At 38.3% G+C, this 17,891-nt stretch overlaps 1 protein-coding gene across 4 annotated transcripts in view; it reads right to left on the minus strand.

Annotated features, from left to right (window-relative positions):
• Positions 1-751: 751 nt before the first annotated feature.
• The window catches only part of LOC117421174 (mitochondrial proton/calcium exchanger protein-like), a 41,300-nt gene continuing 24,160 nt past the window's right edge, over positions 752-17,891 (minus strand). The window contains exons 10-15 of one of the 4 annotated variants that reach the window (XM_034035218.3): positions 15,262-15,417; positions 14,721-14,753; positions 12,681-12,815; positions 11,172-11,365; positions 9,141-9,297; positions 752-5,305 (exon numbers count right to left, since the gene is read on the minus strand). In XM_034035218.3, the coding sequence (XP_033891109.2) occupies positions 5,153-5,305; positions 9,141-9,297; positions 11,172-11,365; positions 12,681-12,815; positions 14,721-14,753; positions 15,262-15,417 (828 nt within the window). In that variant the 3' untranslated portion in view covers positions 752-5,152. The remainder of the gene's footprint in view (positions 5,306-9,140; positions 9,298-11,171; positions 11,366-12,680; positions 12,816-14,720; positions 14,754-15,261; positions 15,418-17,891) is intronic. The other 3 variants (XM_034035219.3, XM_034035220.3, XM_034035222.3) reach the window with 3 other exon arrangements.

A 17,891-nucleotide genomic window follows, 5' to 3' on the forward strand; every position in this document is an offset into this window, starting at 1 on the left:
GCAGTAGTACTGCAGGTTTTCATGGGTAACACCTAGGTATTATGTCTAAATTACTCCAGTACTTTTTATACAGGGGTGCTTGTATCTGCTATATAAAGCCAGACTGAAAACAAAAGCCATGGCAGCAGTTTATGATAGGTTTATAGCCCCAACAGCAGCAAATTAATATTGATTGGTCAAATAGCGCCATCTGCTGTTAACACAAAATAGATGCACTGGTGGTCACTTGCATCTTTGTCTTTCAGGCTTGTTTGGAATACTTGATTCATTTAGCATAAAGGTTATACTGTGCTCTTTACTTTGTACAGACCCTCAAAGCGATTCAAAAGTGTGTTGCCTTAATTATGCTGCATGGGAGCACATTTAGCGTTCATATGTTATGTAAATGAAATCTCTGACTTGGAATGACTCTGCATTTCTGGAATGTATGAAAGATGCATTGCCTGTTACAATACAATACAGATTTACATAGCACCTTTACAGAACTTGGGTCTTATCAAGGCACAAAGTGATACAGTACCTTTATGGGTCATTCTAAAGAACTCTGAAGAAATTATATGCAGTAGTCATTGAGATAGATACGTATCCAAACAAGTTGTGTTTAGTTCTCATCCCATAACTATAAAACACTGGTATGTACAGTAATGCTAAAAGAAACTCATAAAACTCTTACAAATAATTTCTCAATGTGCTCTTTTGGTATTACTTTATGTTCTCTTAAGATTAATAAAAAAAGGAATAATACCAAAAACATTTTTGTATTATTTTATTGAATTAAACATCTGAATTTGATCTTAATAGAAGTCATACTCAGCGATTCTTGTCTGTTTGCTCTTTTCAGTTCAACCAAAAAGAAAACAAAAACAAAAAAAACAAAAGAAAAACACAACACTACAGTAAATAAATCAGACCACTTCCACGCCCAAATCAGTAATCGGACAATAAACTACAGTCTATAAACAGTAGATACCATTTTCCAAGACTACTGCCAATGGCTGACCATCCCTTGACACTTGAGACCTCACGATCACTGCAAGTCTCAGGAGTGCCCCAGCCACTGCTTTACAAGTTGCTGTAATAACTGCTCAATACCAGTCACCCCCAGCTGGTACCGTATTCCACACAAGGTTAAACAGAGGTAGTTGTTCTCTTGGTCATGTGACTTTATATCACCTCATACTTGACATGTATGCATTTGTGCAGTCCATCCAATTGCATTACTTGGTAAGAGGGATATTTATGGGAGGGGAGGGGAGCTTACTTTCCTTGTGTGCTTTGTCGTCATGGCAGATCCCGTGACAGAGCTGCTTACAACAAATGGTATGTATTTGTCGGGTTTCTGTAATAAACATCTAGTAAGATATTTCTTATGCTTCTTGTATTCGAAGGAGGATTCAGTACTGACAGGAGTGTCTGCAAATGAGTGCATATCTAAAATCAGTCAAAGTGTACCAAAAATATGCAACACAGCAAAGAAAATAAATCCTGAGAAATTAGAATGGCTTCCAACACACACTGTTCATGACATTAACAAAGCACCATAGGAAAAAGAAAACATTGCAGACCATCTGTCTTTATGCTGAGTGAGTGTCCTGTTAACAAGCAGACAATCATGGCTGCAGGAACACATACAGTAGAATGTTGATGCGTTGACTCCATTTACAGAACGCAAGCCATGGGCAAAGTGCCCACAGTGCAGCAGAGGTCTTCCATGAGAAGTACCCAGCCAGGCCAAATCAAAGCCACACAACATAGTGTAGTTGCAAAGTCCTGCAAATTACCATGTGTCAGGTCAATGGTGAAGTTCAACTTAAACATGTTTTGTAATAATGTTTTAGTTCCCCCCCCCCATATGGTGCATTGTATATGAATCGACATCAAATTTACAGTACAGTAGCTTTCCCATTTAGCTTCATCAAACTGGATGTCTTCAGACATGGTGAGTAAATAGGAGCAACAGAATAGGAAACATCATTAAAAGGTTTCACAGAAATGCACCAAGACATATATGTTCCCTAAATAACTTGACTGCAGTCTGTATAGAAGAGTAGCACAAAGAGGACCAGAACACTTTCTCAGAGCTCTACCCAGTTACCTGGCTTACTGCCACCAGTACCAACATGCCTGCCCTTTCCATGTAATCCAATGTATAGACAACTTCAGACCTGTCAAACTATTCATTATAACAGCAATCTAAAACACACAACAGATTGACAACACACAATAGTTTCAACTTGGGTAAGATTTGCAACAAATAACCCTGTTTGCCATTTTAACATTCAACAGTTTTCTACCACTACATTTCCACACCGAGCTCCGGTTTCACACAATCAGTACTATCTGGCATGTTAAGGCTCATCTAAATGCAGTTACTCCTTGGTGCAATATGCCTACACTGTATTGGCAGGGTCCCAGGCAGTTGGCTGTGCAGTGTGGCTTTATTACATTTTGGATGGCAGAATGTTGCGACAGATCTTGTTCTTTGACACTGCTTCTTTTTATTTTTTATTTTAATTGTTACACAAAACAAACTCTTCCATGTCATGTCAAATAGACAATAAACAAAGGGGCTGGCTATTCTGGTGCTTGTAAAATGAAAAACACATGCCGTGTGGTCAAGCTAATGCCTTCTAATAAAATACATAAGACAGATAGAGTTCAAGGAAACCTCCGAGTATGTAAGCAACTTCAACTCCAGGTTTTAAAAAAAAAACCCTTTTAATATGTGCAGTGGGATTTCTACATGTGCACAGCTCTTAAAGGAAATGCAATACTCTTCTGCACACCCCTAGAAACAGCTGGCTTCGGCTAAAATATGAACTTTGAAGAAAACTACTGTGGACAATACTGCACTCAAAAGGGTGCAAAGCCATTTTTCTTGTCACAATACACAACACTCAAATCATAAAATTACATACTAGAAATGTAGGTCCTGTGTTACTGGACTTGTGATAATGTTAAGTTATGAGAGGTAAGGATATTTTGTTTTTTATATATATAAAATTACACCTGTTAAAAAACAACCATGCTCAATCTAATACACCACTGACATGTGCTACACAAACTTCCCAACATCCCACCACTGCCTCAATACAGACATCTGCTTTACAGTCCTTGGCCTCTTCCAAGTGAAAAGTGGGCGGTGTGGTGTTTTTATGATGTTCACTACTATGCATGGTTGACTAAACTGATACCAGCAACCTTGTATCACTTGTGACCAAAGTTGCATTTGAACCCAGGCCTCAGAAGTGACAGCCTAGTGCATTATTGTATGGGATCACATGTTACAGGCTCTAAACAGAAAGGTGTCTACAGGGAAGGAGTGGCTGACCAGGAAACCAAGGAAGATAATCTTCGATTAAAGAAGTAAATTGTCCATACATACAAGTTGGCTAGAAGGATGTAGCAAGGCAGACATTGTATCTGTTAGGAGTTCAAAAAGCCCAACACTGCACCCTACCATCCACTAGAAATACACACAACACTGCACCCTACCATCCACTAGAAATACACAGAGAAGACTAGAGTTCTGCTGTGACACAACATTCATACCCGAGTCGAAATAAAATGCACAGAAGCTAAACATACTTTTATAGTGCAATGAAACATAGGCATTTATAGTTGATGTTGTTTTAAATCTTCATTTAAGAAGTAGTGCACCAATGATAACGCAATTTACAATATGCAAATATAAAATTATAGTCGAAGCAGATTCAGGTCAAACTGAAAGATATGTTAGTCAGTTGAAGCTATTTATCTTTAAGTGTACACTGCTGCTGCTGCATTAATTTGGTCAGATTTTATTCACTACATTTTAATTTTTTTTAAAACATAAGAAATCAGTAAAGCTTTTTTTCTCTTTCTGTGGCAGAAATTAACATGAAAGTATTTATTCATAATTTAAAAACATAATAATTTAAAAATGCCTTGCATTTCCATATCTGTGCATTATGTGCATATATTAAAGTTTCCATTGTGGGCTAACTGAAGGCAATGTATGAAGTGGGTGGATTAGCCCTCAGTGGAAAACCAAGCCCAATGTTTACTTTCAAGTTGTATTCTCTTCCTTATGGTTTGATATCATTACGAGTAACAACTGATAAAATAGTAAATCTGATCGGTTCAATTAGGCAGTCAAAATTATTAATTAAGAGTAGCAACATTCAAACCAATCAAATCCATACCGATTTTATTCATCCTAACTGCAATTGATCCTGCATGTTCCTAGCGTTCAAACTTTCTAAAAACACACAAACCTTAAACCAACAGCAACAGCCAGGCAGAGGATCTCCTGCTTCACATAAGCCACAAATAGTTGCCTTTCAATTTTTTTTTTTACTGAAGTTTGTATATCAGCATTGTAGAATGCATAGAGAGCTTTAAAACACACAAAAATACACAGGACCTCCAATGAGCTGCCATATGCAACTATTTAAAATAAACTTTTCAGTGGCGAATACAATATTTGATTATACAAAAAATAAACATTCTGTTTTCAGACTTTCAATATCCCATTTCAAAACAGCACATCAAGGTGATCTTGGCTGATCCCATTCATCAAATGGTTTTATTAGTTTCTTTATATTTTCTATATTTAATAATGCCATTCAAGTTTTTTGTGTCTCTCATTTCTGTTTGTATATAAAACATTACAGCATTTAAGATCACCACATCACTACAGCACATTCAATATTATTATTATTATTATAAATACATGGATTAAATGAGAGACCCTCGTCATTTAAAAAAAACACAACACACAACAAGAATAAGAAGAATTAAATCATTGATTCCATGCTTCTGGAATGACGTTATATGATTTACTGTGCAATTCATGTTCAACTTATTTATATGAAAAAAAAAAAAGAAAAAAAAATTGGGCAAATCCCACCACCTCAAAACAAAATGTTCCTTTTTGTTTGTGTGTAACTGATAAAGCTACTGGTCACTATTTTGGTTTGCACCAGTGCAAAGTTTGCCATCATATCTATAAAACCCAACAAGTCTGAACACTAATTTGCTCTCTGCTGCAGAGGCGCTTCTTGCCATTAATGACAGCATGTTCATTTCCCACATGAAGGTAGCCTTCTCTGCCCTGGTGCAAAGGGAGCAACCCCACTCCCATGAAGCAGCAGGAGGTGATGAGCCGACCTCAGTTCTGCACTTCGGCAGCCTGCTCCTTCTCGGCCTTCTCCTTGGCTTTCTCCTTCTCCATCAGCTTCTCCTCCTTCTGCAGCATCACCATGATCTCTGCCATCTGGCTCGTTGAGATGTCAATGTCCTCCTTGTCTATGAGCTCCACCACCTGCAGGTACAGTCACAGTCAACACCTGGTTAATGGGGCACCACTACCGTACAGTCACAGTCTTTCTTTTTGAGGTGAATCAGCCAATATCTACAAAGACTGTGGACCGTACATTTAAATCCCGGGTAATTAATTCTTCAACTGCTGTTAAGCTTTCTGATATATTGAGCTTGTTACCACTCTCTGAGTCCTCATCAGTAGATGAGCTGGTTAATACCTACAACACCACCTTGACTGGTATCTTAGATACTGTAGCGCCAATCAAAACTCGGAGAGTGTCTTTTAAAAAAAGCTCACCGTGGTTCAGTGATTCAACTCGTAAGATGAAATGTGAAGGTCATAAAATAGAAAGGAGGTGGCAGGAATCTAAACTGCACGTTCATTACATCACATGGAAGGACCACCTGGTTAAATATAGGAAGGCTCTGGCGTTGGCTAGATCATCATATTATTCTAATTTAATTGAAACAAATACAAATAATCCTAGATTTCTTTTTTACTACCCTAGACAAATTAATTAATCCTTCCCCTAATAGTTCTACCCTTGACATTGGCTCCTCTCACAGCTGCAATGATTTCTTACATTTCTTTAAAAATAAAATACTAGACATCAGAAATGAGATTCCACAGACACCTTCTATTAAGGAGGACTCCAGCACAATTTTACCAATTAGACATATTAAGGCTACTATGGGGGCTTTTTCTTTGACCTTACAGGAACTGACAGAGCTAGTTCAACATATGAGAGCTACTACATGCTCTCTTGATCCTATTCCTAAAAAACTATTAAAAGATGTTCTTGGTGTTATTAATACCCACATTTTAAAAAATACAAATGGTTCACTTTCCTCCAGTATAGTTCCCTCAGCACTGAAGGTAGCTGTGGTAAAGCCTATGCTCAAAAAACACAATTTTGACCCTAACATCCTCGATAACTATAGGCCAATCTCTAACCTACCATTCTTACACCATTTTCACACAGAAATGCAGCTACTGTACCGTCTCTGAAGCATTTTAACAAGTTTGTAAAATACCCTTTCACACAGCATGAAATTGCGCAATCTATGCAGGGGTAATACCGTCATAACCCTTTCACAGAGCCAAAGAGATTGCGCGAGTACAACTTTCAAACCTGTCAATCAACAGATGTTCTCGTGCAATCTGAAACACTGACAAGACCTGCACACAGTGCTTAATTTGTAAAGAAAGAGGTGCCGGGGCGCAAGCAATGACAATAATACCGACCCTAAGAAGCGCACATTCAAAATCATACCACTTTTACTTGAAAGAGTATGGTACGTACTAGTGTTAGATGTTTACATTAAAGGTAACCACAGGACAAAATTAAAAATAAAAAAAGACTGTATACATGTTTTGATATGGTTTTGCATTTAAATGGTTTAAAAAACAAACAAATTAAAAGGCATTCAGAGGCACTCCATAAGGACGACATTGATGAAAAAATCACCCCAACACAAACATTGGTTTGACCCGCAGTCTGCACTATTATCAGCGATGTGTATGCAACGATTAATTAAAATTAGGCTAGGGTAGTTGTTAACTTAGTATGTTTTTATTCTCTATTAAATTAAATTATATTCATTGAAAAAGGCAAGAGAACCAGATCGTTATTATTTGTTATTGTTTTGGTTTAATATAATATAGCAGGCTAATGTTCCTATTGAAATAGGCTACAATATATTTTTTTTCATTAAAAAGTTGTCTTTGTTGAAATTAATGTTCAGCTTTCATATTTTGTTGTGTTCTACTCATTTAAATCAAACCAAGTAGTGTAAGTTGCTTGTATCGTTCATGGCGTTTTTCCAATCAAGTAAGTTTATTTGTGTATAAAAAACGACAATAGAGTCGCAGCCAGTGTCATCTTACTTAAAGGCACTCAAGCTGAAATCGTAAATTAATTTAAAGTAGGCTACAAACGTGGCAGCGGACAGTCTCTCTAACGCGCATGCAAGAACTTGCAGACTTAATAAAACTGTGTTGAGATTTTAAAAAGAAAGCATTTTATGAGATTTTTAACTAGAGGTACCGGGAATATGACTCTGCATGCCAGCCCCGGAAAGCCCCGGCACAAACTAAATACTGCATGCACACTCCTTACCTACCTACGCTATAGTGACGTGCCATGTTCACTTTGAAACCACAGCCACTATAGCGCTTCAGTGGCGGTATAGCCTTTCACACAGGCAGTTATGACGGTTCAGTGCTGTCTCTGAACTACCTCGCAAGGTGGTTCAGAGACAGCATAAAATATGACGGTTCTGTGGCGGTATAAGCAATTCACACAGACCTATAAGCCGCTACAGTGGCGGTTCTGAACCGTCATAACTCTTCTGTGTGAAAGCACCTTTAGATAAGGATCTAGACAGAGTTGTTGTAATTCCATTACAAAAATTTCTAACTCTTATTGGTACATTCGAGAAGTTTCAGTCTGGTTTTCATGCTGCACATAGCACCGGGACGGCCCTTGTCAGAGTTGTGAATGATCTGCTGATAAACTCTGACTCCGGCTTTCCATCAGTATTAATTCTTCTAGATCCAAGTGCTGCCTTTGATACTGTAGACTATTCCAACCTACTGAATCGTCTTGAAAGCACAGTGGGACTGACTGTCCTATCCTGGTTCAAATCTTATCTTTCTGATAAGGTTTCAGTTTGTTTCTGTTGCGGAGGTAAAATCGGCATGATCGGAAGTTGTCTGGGGTGTTCCACAGGGCTCCATTCTAGGTCCCTTGCTGTTTTCATTATATATTTTACCGTTAGGTGACATTATCCACAGACACGGAGTGAACTTCCATTGACATGCTGATGATACCCAGCTATACTTGTCCCTAAAGCCAGGAATGTGGGTGTTATTAGCTACTTGCCTTACAGACATCAAGCATTGGATGTCACAGAATTTTCTAATGTTAGAATAGACTAACAGCATTTGTAATGGGGATACTAAAAGCTGGTCACCAAAATGGCATTAAGATACTGTGATTGAAATTGCAAGCAACAACCGAAGCATCTTGGTCCTGCGCAGTGCTGCTGAGCCCAGCAGCTGCTCTTACTGCATGTGTGCTTTGAGCACCACATTGCAGAGAGGCCTGAGCGCAGTATATAAAAAAAAAACAACACACACACACACACACACACACAACACTACACACACACACACACACACAACACTACACAACACTACACACACAACACCACACACACACACACACTACACACACTTGTAAAAAACACTTTCTCAACAAAACACGGTAATTAAACAATTACATAAATAATATAAAACATCTTGCATGGTGCTAATAAGCTAAAACGAGAATTAAAAGCAGCCTGGGGGAGAGCACAAAGTCAGCCGACTTATGTTGCTGGATCCCTGGGGAGGAGCGACAGGCTGTAGTGCACACAAAACGCGTAACTAGTAAAAACTATTACAGCGATTAGTTAAAATATCACATATAATTTGTGTAAAAAACACATTGAATGCAAAATATATGCAGATAGAAGCAACAATGTACTTCTCTGAACAAGGCTCTCCGACCAGGTCAGTCTTGAAAGGAAACATGGCGCCGAGGTCTGCGAGCGCAGTCCTTGTGTACCCTCGGGGCGGGGCATGACTGCGTCACAGGCTCGTTGAGCAGCTTTGATACATCAATATTCAGGTTTCGGGTCTTTAGGAGGTAAATACCCATACGGTAATGGTTATATTTCGTACTTGAAACGGAACTACCAAAAAGCCACAGGTCATACCCTGGTTACAGGAGTGGTTTTAACAACAACAACAACAACAACAACAACAACAACGCTACTTAAGAGGTGTTTACCTTGACAACGTCGTCGATGTCAATCTTGCCATCCTTGTTCTCATCCAGAGTCTCTGCGATGCACTGCAGCTTGTGTTCCGGAATGTTCTGGATCTGTCTCATCACGTCAATCAGCTCACTGATGCTGATGAGGTTCTCACTAAAGGAGAAGTACAAGCTGCATACAGGAAACGGTTACTATGTAAAGGCAGGAAGTAAGATGGTGGAGAGCGGCCCAATGACGAGAAACATGCAAAGGCCTCCATGCTGGGGTCCCAAAACACCGAAACAGTTTCAAATCTTTTCACAAAGTTTTTCACGTTGTGTTATTCTTTTAAAGCCGAATTTTAAAAATTCATTTATCGTGGTTTTGGATGTTACCTTGACATTACCTTGGTATGTCTGTTTCAATGTATATATTTTATCTCAATGATAGATATCTTTCAGCCTTGTCAAGATGTCTGTTTTCAGTTCATTTAAAAAGGAGTGCTAAGCAATGTTTTTTTTTTTCTTCTCTCTTGCTAGCTTTTTAACATTACTGCCACCCTTTTTTATTGTGCTGATAATCTTTTGGTTCTTTTCTATAATAAATGTCATGGAAATATGTCAAATGCGATGCTAGATAAACTGTTGTAACCAGGTTCCCTTGTAAACCGTGTCTACGCACATTCCAACAGAAAGTATTTGTTTTACCAACACAGATGTTTGCGTGAGGCAATTCAAAACTTTATGCGTACGAACAAATCTAGTCATTTATTCACGTACAAATGATAAATATAGGCCCAAAAGATCTTCAGCAGAAGAAAAGGGGGTCAAGTAATATCACCACTGCAAATAGGAGTAAGGAAAGAGATTGTAAAACCTTATTATTTAGCACGTCTAAGATCAATAATAAAAATACAAACATGTAACAAAACTGTTTAATTTCAGGAGCTTCAAATGCTATTATTGTATTACTTTTCTGTGAACTTCCTGATGTTTGCAACAGAACTCAAAAGGGATATAGATATATATATAGATACATTATATATATATATATATATATATATATATATATATATATATATATATATATATATATATTTAAAAAATTAGATTTGAAGCCATTCACTTAATGATTAAATGTAGTATTACAAAATAAAAATGATTTGGGAATGATTTATCTTAAGAAATACTAAAAAGTACATTCAAAGGATTATTGGCAAGGCTGAAATTACAGTTAGTTAGTTATCAACATTGCAAATCAAACCAAGTCATTACGTCATCTGTGGACCACTTATTTTGGTATATTTGATTTAAAAGTAAAAATTCTTAATCCACAAATAATGCATTTTATTGTGCTTAATCATGCACTGTGCTTCTCCGAGTTTCTGAAGTAAAGACCTGTGTTAAATTGTGATGTCAATTTAAAAATACTGGGACCCCATGTTAACCTCTGGGTTAGCTGATAGACACCGCCACCATTTTACTTTACAGATTCAATACAGCACACATTCAATACAACAACTTTTTTTTTTTTTTTTTTTTTTAAACCAAGACGCTTGTAGTTTAAATGAATTCCAGCAGGTGGGGCTGTTTTTACCAGTGACTGGATAAGAGGATACCACCTGAGGCCTTTCACTGTCTTTCCAAGCAACACAAAAGAACAAGTAATACAGACTCAGTTCAGAAATTTATCATCATTAAAATCTCCACATTGAATCCCATTAGTTTAAAGACATGCAACATAATTTGCAAACACATTTTTCTGGGGTCTATTCAACTGATATAAAGCAGTGCCAGATCTAAATATTGCCACCTTCTAAATATTAAAATCAGGAACAAATCTGGCATTTTATTTTTCTTTGAAAGACATAAATACACAGACACACACTGTTAAGAAATGCTGCTGTTGCCCCCTTCTTTGCATGCTTTAAACAACATCTATGCTAAGATCCGCTAGCACTTGGATGAATGGAATCGACAGCGCTGTCTTCAAATCACCAAGATGGCGTGCAGCTGAATTTGGAAAGTTCTCTTGGAGCTCGATAACTTCAGAAACACCAAGCTTACCCGATGGGCGGCGTGGTCTTGCTGTCCATCTGTCCGTCCAGCACCTTCTTGTCCGTCTCCAGCTCGGAGATGATCTTGCCGATCCGACCGATCATGCGGTTCACCCTCTTCGTCAGCCTCTTGCTGGCCTTGGACTCCTGCACGGCTTCTTCCTGCCCGGTCTTCGACAGCTCCTTCTTGATCTCCTTCAAATCCTGCATCGGGGAGAAAGCTCGTAGTGAGAAGGACGGACATTAACACGCTCTTGGAAAGCAAACGCAAAGGCACATTAATATGGCAATTTGTATGGCAATGATAGTAGGAAAAACGTATTGGCAGGTACTGTAGGAGCAAGTGCTTTATTTGGTACAGCTCTGTAAACACATTAGTGTTGTAGATGCTAGGAGATTGTTCAATGTATACCGGCACTTTGTACTGTGATATTTTGTACCAATTGTAAGTCGCCCTGGATTAGGGAGTCTGCAAAGAAATAAATAACAATAATAATAATAATAATAACAACAATAACAATAATAATAATAATAATAACAGTTATGAGTTGTCCTTGTATGCTTTCCTTTTAGATAGAAAAATCACCATCCAAATATCATTTTAAATGAAATGTTGCCTTATTGTACCACAAGGGTCGTGGTTTGCCTTGGCTCTCATTAGCTATGTTAAATGTTGTGCACCACGTATATTTGGTGACAGATTAATAGGATTGAAAAGGGGCTCAGGTGCTGGACAGAGAGCACCCCTGGGGGTACAACCTGTTCTACAGACTCTAATGCTCCCTTGCCAGACTCAATAAGCTTGAAAACGGCTTACCAAGCACAATCTAACTCTTAAGATGAATAACATCATCAATGCCTGCTGCGATAGAATTGGTAAAGACAGCTTGGCTTTATATAAATCTAAAGAAGGCCTGTCCTGCTGATCTTCCATTTAAAATATACAGATGGGCAATAGATTTTCCTTATATTTGATTACCACTGAAGCTACTTATTCTAATTACTTTACATTAAGAGCCAAAAAAAACAATGTAGAGTCTTTAAGAGACTTAATATAGGCACCGCCATACCAACGGAAGTCTGTTACTGTGAGATACTGCAGGAATGTGTGAACACTTAAAAAGGCAGAGTAACTGCTTATCTTTTTCATTTGCCTTGCCTTAGATACGAGGCCTACACTTGGAAAAGACCAATAAGGTGCCATGTCTACCTAATGATATTTTGCTTGATTTCATATGAAATGTTGTTTTACTTGATTTTGTTCATTTCTCTTTTTCTGTTGTACTGTGAATTGTGACCCTGTTTGTGCTGCTGTTGAGAAGCATAGCATGGAGTCCTGCTACTCTACACTCATGTATTATTCTTTTCCGCTATGCCCGATTTTGCAGTGTGGGCACAATTGCCCACTTCATACATTTACTATGGCGTGAATAATTGGAAGTGGAAAATACAGTGCTCTGTGTACTGGGTGCAGGAGAGTCATCCCCCAGCTCCAGTGCTCTCTCCATGGGCTGGTTACCTCATTATACTCCTGGACGTCATCCTTCAGATCCTCCAGCTCCTCCTTCTCTTTGGTCAGCAGCTTCTTCTGCTCCTTCAGTTTGGTGCAGGCATCACTCAGCATGTCAATCTCCTCTTTGGTTATCTCCTCTCCCTGCGAAACACAAAGCCCAGGCTTGTGAGACACACACACACACACACACACTCCCTGTCCTTGAGTAATGCACATCTGCACACTGTAAACGGATTCTCACGTTAGGGTCCAGGCTGTGGAGTTTGTTTTTACGAGATGGTAGAAGAGTTTCTGTTATTCCGCAGTTTAGTTGTTGTTTTAAAAGCAACTCATGCTGGTAATTTTATTTCCAATCCAGAGATGGCTGCTCATGACCGCTGAACACATTGTCATGGTGAATGGTTAATTTAAAAAAAAAAAAAAAGTTTAAGAAAGTTTTGAGATCTATCAGCTACTAGGAGCCGGATGCACTTTGATGGGCCGAATGGCCTAATTTCTTTGACCTAATATATTATAACCCAATTAATATTACCTAATTAATAGACAACCTAATGTATACATCTGGTTATATTATCCAGTAAAAGAACACAGACCTTAATTTCGTATGAATACTTGCATGTTGTGCTTTGCCAGTAATGGCTTGCATCCGATAAACAGGAGCGCAACTTGGAGACACAGAGGCCCAATCTATTACATTATTTCAGGGAACCAGGGTTAGGACAATAACCTTAAGTTTTGCATCATGTAACCAGGTGTTTAGCAAAGATATAAATGACAGACCTTTGTTTTCACTCATGTTTAAAAAGTGATTGTGCCTGACAAAATAACTCCAATAATTTTCAGTTTAAAATTATCTGGTACTACAAGAAGTTAAAAGCACCTAGGTCATTTCCCCCAGCCTTGTCTTGTGGGTCACAGCACGTTACTAGCTGAAAGCATGTTGGTCACTAGGGGAAGCAGCTGCTTGGTAATGAAGCTGTGTATAAAAATACACGTTTAGTAAAACACACAGGGTACTGTGTATGAGAGAGAGTAAACTATGTCAAGTACAGCATGTATTTTCAGCATGAAACTTCTTGTGATTCAGTAGGAACGTTTCCATAGGAATGTTATTAATAGTCAGCCAGCTTAGTTAGGACCCAGTTTTAATGCCGCCAAGGTACTTCTGAAAGACTTGTTAATCTGTCATTGAAATTAAAAGCAGAAATTAAACAGCACACACACTGGCTTTTATAAAAGAGACCGACAATTCAGTAAAGTACAGTCATGGCTGGTACACGTATGAAAAACTACTGCTTTTTTTTTTTTTTTTTTTTTTTTTTTTACTGTAAACAATTTAAAGATTTTAAAAGGAGGAACTGAGGTTTTAAAATGACACGTTTCCAAAGTCGATCTGTGAATGGCACTTTCTTTAAAAGGAAATGCGGCTTTCAGATGAATTCTGGCAACCTGGAAATATTTATGTTGGCAACAAATTAAATTGCACTTTTTGCTAAGCTGAAACGAATCAAGAATGCTCAAAATAAAATGGTTTTTCAAAAGCAGATTTTTTTTTTTTTTTTTTTTTTTTTTTAACTATGGTGCATTTATTGGCACCAGAAAGCATGCATTTAAAATCCATGTTTTTTTTTTTTGTTTGTTTTACAATATGCCACAAATGTGGTGGAAAAGGTCAAACATTCAGTTTTGCTGCATTTAAATTTAAATTTAAATTTTAAAAAGAACCAAGGATATCTAAAGAAAATGTAATTGTGGGTTATCAAGTCTTTCCAGGACACCCATACATTCATTTAGAATATTGTTCTATGTAAACATTGTTAAAAACTTGAGGGCATTGTTTATGTCTACTTGGAAGTATAAATATCATAATTAAAAAGGGCTGGTTGGTTGCACTGCAAGTGCTTAAACAGAAGGCTCATGTATATGATGTGAACCACAAGCAACCAGCTCATAGACCAACACACAGTATAAACCTTGTGAGACCAAGTTTACAACACAGTAGCACATACTGTGCATGGACAGCGCAATACAAAGCATGTGTCTAACCTGGATACGAAGAAACTTCTGCCATTTGTCAAACTGCGCAGCATGGAAAAAGAAGGCAAGAGTTGCAGCATGAAAAAAGAAGGCAAAGAAAGGCTTGCATGACTGTTACAGGCGGTGAACAAATGAGTATGTTCTAGCTTAAAGGCTAGAGTGTACTTCTTTGCATCTTTCCCTTTCCTTCCCTCCCCAAGACGGGAGTTTATTCGTACTGCTACCACTACACAGGAAATACTTAAATGTAAAACTGTCAACATGGGCTTAGACATTTTTTTAACATGTGTAAAAACTTTTCTTAACTGTATGGTGTATTACATTTTTAAAAACAGGTCAATTATTAGATTCATTGGATGGGAACCGTGTTCATGTAAGCATGTACTACGCTGATAATACTCCCACTGCACAGCACTTTGATATTAAGCTTGTTATCTATGCACACTGTTTAATCAATATTGTATTAAAATGGTTGAAACTGCAATGCAATAGGAGTCTTATTTCCATCCCTGCTTTATCCTCCTTCTCCTTGACCCGCTTCATTACCCACCTTAATCCCTTCCAAGACTGGAGCCGTGTCCTTCAAGGTCTCTGAATGAATCGCCAGGTCAACAGTGGCAAGCTCCTGCTCGGCATCCATGACGATCTGGCTTTTCTTAACATTGACAGCTGCTGCCTCCATATTCACCGCTGTCTCTACTTCTCTCTGTGGATGCAAACAATATCCCATCAACATACAGCACGTGCACGCTGCCCTCAATACAGGAAGACTATGGGACAAATTAAACCTTGATGAAAGCTGTCTGGAAGATGCACGTCACATAAGAAGGTTTTAGGCTATTTGGTACCTAAACATTAAAGAGAACGCATTTTCCTCTGCAGACTAAACACTCAAAATGCTGATCTGAAATGAGTGCTAGAAGGATCATCAAGCAGATCACCACAAGCTACATCCACAGGGTGTACATGGAAAAATGCAAGTGTGACATATGGATGGATAGACAAACACTCCTCCACATTCACCAGATTGTAATACTCTCAATAATATAAAGAATGTAGTAACCAATTCTCTCACAAGCGGTTTGTATACATACGAGTAAATAAATATTACTGTGACTTTTGAGAAGACAGAGAGGCAGGCATCTCCTCATATCCCCTAGATTCTGATAGTCAATGCAAAATAGCAGTCGTAGTACTCCTGCTTCAGGAATTCATACCTTCTCCAGATTAACTGGAGAACCTTAAAACAACATCACACAGCATCATAAAAAAATGCATTATTTGTGCAGAAATGCAAGACCAGATTGGCCCATCATTGGCATTCTAAGTTCTAATCTTGGTCACACTATTTTAAGGGCGGTTTTTTAGTTTATTAACTGTAAACAAACATTGTTAATTTTTAGCTAAGGGTTAGGGTTAGGGTTAAGATTGGGTTAATAAAAACCTGATTTAATTTGCTAAACATTATTACAATAACAATTTGAACCGATTTCAAGCATATGATCGACTGGGTATTGATCCTCCATAGGGCTCTGGTGTTTGATTGATCATTCATAGGGCTCTGGTGTTTGCAGTTTTAGCTGACTTCATTTAGGTAGGAGCATCAAATGTATAAAAAGAACAAAAGTGGCTGAAAGTGATTTTGGCTCACTTATAGCTACTTAAATCACTAGAAATACAGTATATATGAGTGGAGTTCTCACACATAGCATTCCATGAGCAAGGGTGCAGTAATAACTGACAGATACAGTTTATCCATATATATATATATATATATATATATATATATATATATATATATACACACACATACACACACACACACACACACACACACACACACTACAGGTCAAAAGTTTTAGAACACCTCCATTTTTCCAGTTTTTATTGAAATTTACGCAGTTTAATGTCTCAATGTACTCTGAAATTAAAGCATAGAACAAATAAACAATTGGAGATAAAAAATAAATCATGGAATCGTTTTGTTTAACAAAATTTAATCTAAATTTTTGACTCAAAGTAGCCACCTTTTGCAGATATAACAGCCGAACACACTCGTGGCATTCTTTCTACAATGGAAATCAAATATTGTTCGGAAAGTTCTTTCCAACACTGTTGCAGAAGTTCCCACAAATGTGTTGCACTTGTAGGTTGCTTTGCGTTCACCCTTCTGTCCAGTTCATCCCAAACCAGCTTGATGGGGTTTAAGTCTGGAGACTGTGCTGGCCATTCCATGATTTGAAGTCTACGGTCTTGTTCTTTTCTTCTAAGGTAGTTCTGACATAGCCTGGAGGTATGTTTTGGGTCATTATCTTGCTGTAGTATGAACCCCTGACCAACTAGGCGTATACCAGAGGGTATTGCATGGCGCTGCAAAATGCTGTGGTAGCAGTTTTGGTTCAGGGTGCCACTCACTCTGTGCAAGTCGCCGACTCTGGATCCAGCAAAAGAGCCCCAGACTATCACGCTTCCTCCTCCATGTTTGACAGTTGGTGTCACACACCGAGGAACCATCCTTTCGCCTACTCGACGGCGTACAAAAACCCTGCGTGATGAACCGAAGATTTCAAATTTTGATTCATCGGTCCATAAGACCTTCTTCCAGTCTTCAGTAGTCCACTGGCGGTGCTTCATGGCCCAGGCAAGCCTCTTTTTCTTATTTTGCCATCTTAGCAATGGCTTTCTTACTGCCACTCGACCTGTCAAACCTGCAGCTCGAAGTCTTCTCTTCACAGTTGAAACTGAGACTTGCTTACTTCGACCAATGTTAAGCTGTGCTTGAAGCTGTTGTCCTGTGAGCCGCCTATCACGCAAGCTGTTGACTCTCAGAAAGTTGTCTTCTGATTCTGTTGTGGCTTTGGGTCTGCCAGACCTCTTCCTGTCAGAGTTTCCTCCAGTTTCCAAGTACCTTTTGATGGTGTAGGAAACTGTACTCACTGACACCTTGGCTTTCTTTGCAATTTCTCTAAAGGAAAGACCTACACTTTTAAGGGTTATAATGGTCTGTCTGTCTTCCTTTGTTAATTGCCTTTTTCTCGCCATTATGAGAGCAATATACTACTTCCTGCAGTACAATACTGTCCAAATAATGCTTAAGAGGGTGTAGTAACACAGTCTGTTCCAACACTGCTTTTATACAGACAGAGGGTTTGTAAGTAATCAACAAAAGTTGGGACACCT

This window comes from Acipenser ruthenus, chromosome 1 (genome assembly GCF_902713425.1).
Source record: "Acipenser ruthenus chromosome 1, fAciRut3.2 maternal haplotype, whole genome shotgun sequence".
NCBI lineage: Eukaryota > Metazoa > Chordata > Actinopteri > Acipenseriformes > Acipenseridae > Acipenser > Acipenser ruthenus.